This window comes from Phyllobates terribilis, unplaced genomic scaffold, assembly GCF_046119375.1.
Source record: "Phyllobates terribilis strain yellow unplaced genomic scaffold, ASM4611937v1 Scaffold_5__5_contigs__length_657084704, whole genome shotgun sequence".
Classification (NCBI taxonomy): domain Eukaryota; kingdom Metazoa; phylum Chordata; class Amphibia; order Anura; family Dendrobatidae; genus Phyllobates; species Phyllobates terribilis.
Window position 1 is genome coordinate 118,531,591 of NW_027362765.1, and position 10,458 is coordinate 118,542,048.

The 10,458-nt window shown below is 41.0% G+C and overlaps 1 protein-coding gene across 3 annotated transcripts in view; it reads left to right on the forward strand.

The window, feature by feature from the left end:
* Positions 1–10,020, forward strand: part of CUNH20orf96 (chromosome unknown C20orf96 homolog) — a 31,816-nt gene extending 21,796 nt beyond the window's left edge. Inside the window, exons 8-10 of one of the 3 annotated variants that reach the window (XM_073681028.1) lie at positions 4,363–4,449; positions 4,684–4,802; positions 6,038–6,181. In XM_073681028.1, the coding sequence (XP_073537129.1) occupies positions 4,363–4,449; positions 4,684–4,802; positions 6,038–6,056 (225 nt within the window). In that variant the 3' untranslated portion in view covers positions 6,057–6,181. Of the gene's footprint in view, positions 1–4,362; positions 4,450–4,683; positions 4,803–5,050; positions 5,151–6,037; positions 6,182–9,554 lie in introns of those variants that run through there. The other 2 variants (XM_073681027.1, XM_073681026.1) reach the window with 2 other exon arrangements.
* Positions 10,021–10,458: the final 438 nt, after the last annotated feature.

Here is a 10,458-nt window from a genome sequence, read left to right on the forward strand (position 1 = left end):
GTGCGCTCCCTCCCTTTCTATTGGATTCAGGTCTGGGTTCTGGCTGAGCGATTCAAAAGCTTTAATCTTCTTCTGATGAAGCCATTCTTGTGTTGATTTTGGAGATATGCTTATGGTCATTATCACGCTGAATGGTGAAGTTCCTCTTCAGCTTTTTAACAGAGACCTGTAGGTTTTGTTGCAAAATTGGCTGAAATTTGTAACTCTTCATAATATTCTCCACCATGACTAAAGCTGCAGTTCTTGCAGCTGAAAAGCTGCCCCAAAGCATAATGCTGCCTCCGCCATGCTTCACTGAGGGTATGGTGTTATTTTGGTGATGCGCAGTGTAGACTTTGTGCCAAACATGCCACTTGAAATTATGGACAAAAAGTTCAGTCTTAGTCTCGTCAGTCCATAACACGTTTTCCCACATGCTTTTGGCAAACTTGATGTAGGTTTTGGCAAAACATATTCGGGCTTGAATGTTTTTGTTTGTAAAATAAAAAAAAGGCTTCTATCTTGCCACTCTGCCACACAGACAAGACATATAAAGAATACGAAAGATTGTTGTCACATGCAATACACAACCAGTATTTGCCAGAAATCCCTGCAGTTTGTATAATATTACCTCTTGGCAACCTCCTGGACTAATTTTCTTCTTGTCTTCTCATTAATTTTTGAGGGATGTCCAGTCTAGGTAATGTCACTGTTATGCCAAACTTAAGCCACATCTTGATGACCGTCTTCACATTGTTCTATGGTAAATCTAATGCTTTGGAAAGGTTTTTGTACCCTACTCTTGACTGATAACTTTCAACAATAAGATCCCTTTGCTGAGTTGTCAGCTGTATATGGACACTGGCTTTGATATAAAATGCAAATAAGAAAATGTCAGGAAAATTTTCCTAGAACAGCAAAACTTTATATTGGATTACTCATAATCTTTGTAAATGATGGCAACTGTGCACTGACTACTATGTAACAGGAGTGGAAATGTGAATGGCTAATTCTGAACACATTCACATCCCCAATTATAAGCGGGTGTTCACACTTATGCAACCACATTATTTTAGTTTTTTTTTTTTTTCCCCCCTCAAAATGATTTCAGTTAGTTTCTCAATGGATTTGTACAGATTATGGGTGACATTTAAGGTAGAAAAAGTTCTGAAGTGATTCTTCTTGGCATGATTTATTTTACTTGACAAAAACCTGGCATTTTAACAGGGGTATAGACTTTTTATATCCACTGTACATACGTGTATTCCTACATCAGTGCAGCTTGACACATTTCTTGAGCTAGGGTGACATGGACGGACCCTAGCAGTGTATAGGCAGTGTATACACTATGATAGTATATGTCGTGCATGATTTCTAAATATCGGGGGTTCGGGGATAGCTTTCTATAAAGGCCGAGTAGTAAAAGCACCGGAGTTCCTGACACGACAGGAAAGACTCTGTTGTCGCTGCTGATATCAGGGGATCTCCTCTGTTCCTGGAGCTATGTCTGGCATGCACCATGCTGTGTCCGTGCTGAGTCTGTTCTTAAAGCTGCATTCTTCCCTCGTGTAAATCTTCCAGAATCACTCCAAAAAAGGAGCCAAATGATTTCTCCCAATTGGTCAGTAAGGTTTACCGCCGCTCACAGATGCGCCATTGCCATTTGCACTGCAATGCGAAGTGAGACTCCATAGGAGCGAGTCTGCAGCACCGCACAGTAGGTGAAGGTGGCACTATCTCAGCTATGTAGATAGATACATGAAAACAACATACACATTATTAGAACTATATCCATACATCATAGCGGTTCGCCAGTTATGGGCATTTCATTGTGATCTATTACATGATTATCGCTATGATACTAAAAATATACCTCCGAATGGGGCTGTATATACAGAAGTAAATACAGCTCCTCTACTCTATGCCAGAGGGGGGTCATCACTTTTCATAAATTGCTATATAGGGCACATGCCGGAGTGTTTGCTCATGTGCTGCTTCTCAGCCAGTAATGTGACAAATAAGTAATCCTACATGGCCGGTATACAGGGCAGTGAAGGTGTGTGGGGAAACAATATATAAAATAAGGTGACCCCCAAGCGTTGTCTTGCTGGACACTCCACATAGTGACGGGTCCTTATTAAACATTTAGCAGTTTGCAGATGGGATTTTACAGTTTACGTCTCAACATAATCTTTATATATTGTTGAGTCACTTTACAAACACTTTGAATGACTTTTCTCCTGTTCTGATCTGGGGTTACATCACGTATTATTCTTTAATTGTATCCCGAGATGCACTCACGATTCTGCTGGATTCAGGGTTGTCCACTTTCTTTCTTTTTTTTTAATTGAGTGAAATAGCATGGTGAAAAAAAAAGAAAGAAATAATGTGTACTCCCTTAGCAATCCCCTGCCGCTCCTCTCCTAGTGTTGCCCATGTCCCTGGCCTGTATCTGTGCTGTCAGTGAAGATGGGCACCTGACCACTGAAAACCCAACAACAGCACTGACCAAGTCACATGTCTATATGACTAGAAAAAGATTAAAAAAAATCAGCAGGGAGCCGGGCAATGCTACAAGTAGTGTGAGGTGGGATGGGTAAGTGATTATACTTTTTTTTTTTTTAAATAGGGATGGAGAAACTTTGTAAGACTCATAGAAGCTCCTGCTTGTTCAATGTCTGGTCAGCATATTGTATCTTGATTTCCCAGCAACTCCTGCTTGTTCAGTGTCTGGTCAGCATATTGTATCTTGATTTCCCAGTAACTCCTGCTTGTTCAGTGTCTGGTCAGCATATTGTATCTTGATTTCCCAGCAACTCCTGCTTGTTCAATGTCTGTTCAGCATATTTTATCTTGATTTCCCAGTAACTCCTGCTTGCTCAATGTCTGGTCTGCATATTTTATAATGATTTCCTAGCAACTCCTGCTTGTTTAATGTCTGGTCAGCATATTTTATAATGATTTCCTAGCAATTCCTGCTCGTTCATTGTCTGGTCAGCATATTGTATCTTGATTTCCTGACAACTGCTTGTTCAGTGTCTGGTCAGCATATTGTATCTTGATTTCCTGGCAACTCCTGCTTGTTCAGTGTCTGGTCAGCATATTTATCTTGATTTCCCAGCAAATCCTGCTTGTTCAGTGTCTGGTCAGAGTATTCTATCTTGATTTCTTAGCAACTTCTGCTTGTTCAGTGTCTGGTCAGCATATTGTATCTTGATTTCCTGGCAATTCCTGCTTATTTAGTATCTGTTCAGCATATTTTATCTTGATTTCCCAGTAAGGCTATGTGCCCACGTAGCAGATTTGATGCAGAGCGTTTTTGCCTGTCTCTGGCAAAAAAAAAAAACGCATGCAGATTTACATGCGTTTTTTCTGCCAGAGAGAAGCTTTTTTTCAGCGTTTTTACATTCGTTTTCGCATGCGTTTTTTCAAGCACTTTTCCAAGCGATTTTAGCATCACTTGAAAAGTGCTTGACAAGTTGGTCACACAATATAAATCCATGCAACCGGCATGGATTTATATTGTGTGACCAACTTAGATGCTTTAAATGCTGCATCTATAGTAAAAAAAAAAAAAAAATTAAGAAGTTAAAAATAAAAAAACCCTGTATACTCACTTCTCCAGTCTCCTCCCGGCGGCGATCCTCTCTCCTCGGCGTCCTGCGGTGTACTGGCAGGACCGGCTGTGACGTCATTTAGTCAGCTGATGGTCACGCGACCATCACCTGACCGCTGACGTCAGTGGTCGCGTGACCATCAGCTGACTAAATGACGTCACCGCAGGTCCTGCAAGTACACCGCGGGACGCGGAGGAGAGAGGACGCGGCCGGGAGAAGACCGGAGAGTATACAGGTTTTTTTATTTTTAACTTTTTTATTTCTTTTTTTCACGGTGTGGTAGCCAGGATGAAGAGGAGTTGTAGTCTCCTCTTCATCCCGGGTACCACACGCACCGCGATTACGCTGCAAATTCACGGCCATTGAATTTAATTGAAACACAGCAAATCCACATATACCTGCGGGTTTGCTGCGTTTCAATGTTCCTCAATGGCCGCGAGTTTGCGGCGTAATCGTGGTAGAAATGGTCATGCTGCGTTTTGCAACACAATGCGAATTCGGCGCTTATTAGCGCATCATGTGCACAGCACATCCGAATTCACATTGCTTTGCATGGCAGGCAGTTTTACAAGCGTTTTCGCGGCCGTAAAAACGCCGCAAAAACGCTACATGGACACATAGCCTAACTCCTGCTTGTTCAGTGTCTGGTTAGCATATTTTATCTTGATTTCCCTGCAACTCCTGCTTGTTCAGTGTCTGGTCAGCATATTTTATCCTGATTTGCACACTAGAAAATATTCTCTAACATTTTTTTTGTTGTTCCCAGCAACATCTTGAGTCTCTACCTCTGTCAGTGAAGAGGATGTGTCTTCAGAACCAGGAGATGAGGAGTGAAATTAAAGCATATCATCAGGTGACTGTCTCGCTCATGGTAATTGGTGACGTGTGATCACTATTATACAGTTCGATGGTTCATTTTACATTTTTACATATGACAGGACATGTTGGACTACACTGATCATGGTGCAAACATTTAATACGTACGGCTTCAAAACTAAGAAAAGTCTTCTTTTTTTTTTTCTGAAGAGGAAATACTCTTTTTATTTTCAGCTTTAAGAGTATGACCTCTATCAATCTCTTCTCTCAGATGATTACGGGACTTCAGGATGACATTAAGCAGTTGCTGGAAGCTGGAGACTCTCTTCGTAAGTCATGGAACAATGAGACGGACAGACTGTGCAGAGAGCTCCTGCTTAATAGACCCAGGTGAGTGCACTGTATATGTAAGATCAATTCACACATACAATTTTTGGTGCTTTTTTTGTGCAAAAGGAGTGGATACAAAAAAAATGAAAAGATGACTTATGCCCTCTAAAAACTACATATCTCAGAGGTGAAGCGGAGGAACTGTTTATAGGGTATGGTTATATCCATGCAGTAGGTCTCCTCCGCTTCTCCATTAATTTATGAAAATGGCAATGATAAGAACTGACACATGTATCTCCTGAAAACAGGACGTCCACATCAGTAAATCTGGTCTTTGAACATTGACATGAATGATATTCATTCCAATTGGCTGCCAAGAAGACCTAAGAAAGGGGAGTGTCACGGGTGTGTCAGAGGTGACAGAAAGTCGCCCTGCAGTTGGTTGCAGGAGATCTCTACGTTTGGCATTACAGACATCTTCTTAGAGGCTGGCTGTCTCTAGGACCCAGCGGCTATCTCCCTCTGGCTAATTAACTCCCTGGCCTGAGTGTATAAATACCTGGTGTGTCTAAGAGGTAGGTGCCGGCAATATTCATTACTACTTGTGGGGCTTTAGCAAGAGCAGTACTTCATCCTCTCTGGAGCTTGAGGCCATGTGCGCTTTTGTCTGGAGTCGTCTAAAGCTAAGCAATCCCCTCTGTTTGTCTACCCTTGTTGTCTATAGAGTTTAGTAGAGATCGACTAGAGCTCATCTCCTCCCTTCCCTAGCCTTAGCCATATGCCAGAAAGTCTTTATTACAAATTTTCGACACATTGTCCTTTACTTCAGTAGCTGTTCTGCAGGATCTGACACAAATTCGTCAGAGCTCGGCTCCTGGATGTGACAGCTCTCTGATCTCTCCTGTCTTGTCTCAGTGTTGACTATACGGGGCAGCAAGGTGAAGGGTGTTGTACATTGCAGACAAAAGAGACGGGGAGAGCATTTCTAGTTATTATGGAGGGCAGCTCACTTAGGATGTAGAAAGGGAAAAAATACATAGTGGCTTATTAATTCATCAGTTTTCTCCATAATTCTGGTCTAAAATTGTTTTGAAATGGCGCAAAATTTATTGCTCTACTCAACTCAAAATCGCAGAGCTTAGCCTGGAGGGGTCAGTGTTGAGAAATTCATCATAATTTACACCTATGTGCACACGTTAAGTATTTGGTGCAGAAATTTCTGCACCATCTCTGCATCTCTTGGCAAGAAAAACACTGCGTAAAATAGTTGTGTTTTTGATGCGGTTTTTTTACAGATTTTTCCCCATTCTTTAGTGTCATAGAGCAGAATTAAAAATATGTAAGACATCTCCAGAGAGGGGACATATCACCCTCACATTGAAAATATGGCACTAATTATAACTATGGAAGAGAGAAACTAATTAAAACAGAGGAGGTGAGAAAGAGAGCTGACACTTCCATTGAGGTAAGGGCCTTCTGCAGTGACCAGGTAATTACAGCAGGGAGGTTTGCTGGGAAAAAGACACCAATTCTGAGATTCATTTACGCAGAGGTGGGGAAGTGCATTTCCAAAACATAGATCTTCCTCTGACCAAAGCATGGCTCCCTAGACCTTTTGGAGCCAGTGGTCAGTGATGAATATTGGGGTTTACATAGATCTGATATTTTTGGGAGAAATATCTTCGGCGTCACAGCAAAGGGACGAACATAACACATTCACTCACATCACTGTAAGGCCAGCAGAACCCCTACAACTTAATAAAGGTCCAATGGATGATGCTATCCAGGCCATGTTTCATCTGCATATGAGGGTAAAATCGTGATGAGAAACATGACGACAATATCTACCACCTGGGACCTCCAGGGACGAAGATATCTTGTAAGTTGGGGATCTCATAAAATTCTGAAAGACCCAGCACATCCCACAACCAGCACCCACATGATCTCATCAAGGAGAAGTATGTGGGCGTAACATTGATCTAATAATAAGCAGAAATTGGGTTTGGTCATTTGTCAGTCCTGGAAGGTACAGCTTGATGCGGGTTCTGTCCATTTTCCTAAGGAGTACCTCCCTCCACTAAGCTCTGAGCCATTTCTGTGACAGCAGGTTTAGTAATTTTCTTTTGTTATCCCTTTTATTTCCTGTAATTGTATATATCGTATTGTTTTGTTCCCATTTTTTACCGTCTTTGTATATTTTTTATAAACACTGCCTACCTTTCTGGATTAACCCCTTAACAACCTTGGACATATGAGTACGTCCAAGGTCGCATCCCCCTCTTTCTGGGGATATGACAACTGATCTGATCAGCAGTCATGTACCTCTAACAGCCGCGGGTGGAATTGCGATTCTCCCACGGCTGTTAACATGTTAAATGCCGCTGTCAATCTCTGATAGCGGCATTTAACATGCACGCGATAGAAGTGCGTCACTAGTCCCGCCTATCAGCGTCTGTGTCACATGACCCCGGGTCGTCGATGGGTTGGGATGACAACCCGGGGTCTGCAGGAGTCCCCTGCGGTTGTCATTGCTGGGATGCTATGAGCGCCGCCCAGCGGCCCAGTGAGCACTTTTGCTACACAAAGCTGGGCTTCAGCACAAGCGATCGCAAGATTGCACCTTCTAGTCTCCCATGGAGACTATTGAAGCTTGTGAAAAGTAAAAAAAAAAATATATAAAAACACCCCCCTTTTTGCCCCATTCAAAATAAAACAACAATAATAAAAAAACAAAAAACAAATATACACATATTTGGTATCGCCGAGTTCAGAATCGCCCGATCTATCAATATATAAAAAGAATTAATCCGATCGGTAAACGGCGTAACGAGAAAATAAATCAAAACACCAGAATTACGGGTTTTTTTGGTCGCCGCAACATTGCAATAACAGGCGATCAAAAGATCGTACCTACCCCAAAATGATATCAATAAAAACTTCAGCTCGGCGCGCAAAAAATAAGCCTTCACCCAGCCTCAGATCCTGAAAATTGGAGACGCTATGGGTCTCGGAAAATTTTGACTTTTGTTTTTTTTACAAACTTTGTATTTTTTTTTCACCACTTAAAGAAAAAAAACTATACATGTTTGGTATCTACGAACTAGTAATGACCTGGAGAATCATAAAGGCTGGCCAGTTTTAGCATTTAGTGAACATGGTAAAAAAAAAGTATTTCACCACACTTTATAATTTTTTTCTCCATTTTCCAGTACACAATATGGTAAAACCAATTGTATCATTCAAAAGTACAACTTGTCCCTCAAAAAACAAGCACTCACATGGCCATATTAACGGAAGAAGAGGAGCAAAAAACACAAAAATGGAAAAACCCAAGGTGGTGAAAGGGTTAAATATATAAAATTGAATATGTCTGTTTCTCTTGCTCTGTAAACCACTCCCTTGAAGCCATACGCTACCTGTAAGGCTGTGTGCACACGTTGCAGATTTGGTGCGTTTTTGTGCCGTTTTTTTCTGCGCAGATTTGTGGCAAAACCTGATGCCAGCAATGTGAATGAGAAACCTGAAGTGTCATGCACACGTTGAGTATTTTTGACTTGCAGATTTGGTGCAGAAAATAATCTGCAGTATGCCAATTCTCTGTGTGGTTTCCCTGCGTTTTTCACCTATTGAATTCACTAAAAAATGCAGGCAAAAAAATGCTGCAAAAATGAAACTCTTTTGGGGCTGTGTTTTCCTGTCAAGAATTGCAGAGACGTTGCAGAAATTTGTGCAATCAAATACTCAATGTGTGCACATACCCTAACGGGTGTCCAGTCGGCCTGTATAAATGATTAGTGGTGGCAGCTAGGAGTGGTTCATTTTTCTGTAATCGTGGAGTTGGCAGTGACCGTACCGGGGTATACTATAGATATATATATTCCATGCGTTGGAATCGGAGGTGTATATACCATACGCTCACTGTGAGTTCCCCAATAACAGGCCTAGTAGTGAAAGCAGCCGCGGCCTCGTCTGTCACTCAATTGCATAATTGTCCTAACAATTGGAGACAGCAGAGTTGTGTTCCATGACAAACTGGTGACAGCGGTGGGATCTGCGTGACCTTTCCAGTGTTTTTTGTGACAAAGTGGTAACAGTGGTGGGATCTGGGTGATTCCCCATGGGTGTTATCCTTGACAATTAGTATGAGTGAAATCTGCAGTAAAAACTCTGAAAGAATTGATATGCTGCAGATTTAAATCTGCACCAAAAGTCAAAAATAGGCAAAGTGTGCATGAGACTTCAGGATTCTCATTCACTTTGTTGGGATTAGGAAACTCTTTAGGTTTTGTGACAAAGTCCCCAAAGAAAACTGCTGAAGAATGCGCCAAATTTATTAAGAGATGAGCGTTTTTAATGAATTACTGCAGTATACTCTTCATCAAGGCTGGCGGACAAAGTGCCGCTCTTAATGAATCGGGGCAATAATTCTTCATGAGCTGTCGGAAATGTAATTACTCAAAGTATAAAGTTAGAGAAGGCTGAAGCATGTTGGGCAAACACAGGGCAAGTTTTGTCAGGGTGGCACATCATACACGAGTCTTGAACCCAAAGCTGGCTGGATTGAGGTGCACCAAACTTACTAAGGGACGTTTAATTAGGAAATTTTCATCCAGTGATAAATGCTTTTGATAACACCCACCCAGTTTTAAGAAAAGCATACAATATTTTTGTGCAATTACCACTTGTAAGTAATTTTATAACTTTTGATGCCAAAAGTGGCGTAGAAAAAAGGATAACTTGCATGATGACTTTATTGTGTCGTTCTAATGGAGATTTATAAAGCGTATATTGATTAAGATCTCTTTCCTCTAGGTGTCCGGCTGATGAAGATGTGGTCCTGGATATTCCCCTGAACCAGCCCATGTATATCTAGTGCCTGGTGCAGGACATAATCTATGAAATTAAATCCCTTACATCCGTCTCTCATAGTTACTTCTTAGACGAAAGCTAAATTCACACAGTCATATAAAAAAATTGTCTGATTTTCATCCAGAAAAAATTGACGATTTTTCATCTTTATTGTCATCCTCATGGCATCCATTTTTATACATCAGCGGTTATTAAAATTTACAAGACTAAAAACAGTTTACTATGTTAAAGAATTGTAATGTATCTGCAAAAATCTGGAACTATACAGGTAATCCTTATGGGATTCAACTTTTTTGCTTTTTGTGCACCCATAGATTTGAATGGGTGAGTCTCATCCAAAATACAGAGAAGACTAGTGCCTGCTGCGATTATTTCCAGCGGATATTTAGTCTGTGAAAAAAAATGGCCATCTTATCAGACCTACTGAATAACATTGGTCCGAGTGCTGTCAGTTTTTTTTACTGACAACACTCATACCAAAAATATGGTCGTGTGACCATACCTTCCTGTAGCATGATATAAAAGGACTTTGTCTCTATATTCAGGATATGATGCCAAATGGCCCGGAGTGGGGTATGCACGGGTAGCAGCTCAGCAGATAAAAATAAGAGCATCCCTTAACGTTTTATATTAACCCCTTAGCGTTACAGTCAGTTTTGGCCTTTAAGGTAGACCTTTTTTTCACTTTTAGATTGTTACGTTTCAGGACCCATAACTCTTTTTACTTCTTTGGCAACAATCATATTAGGACGCTTTTTTTTCTCGATCAGTTATGGTATATTTGACAGTGGCATCATTTTGGGGTAGATAAAAATTATTCAACTTTTATTAACTCTTTACAGGAATG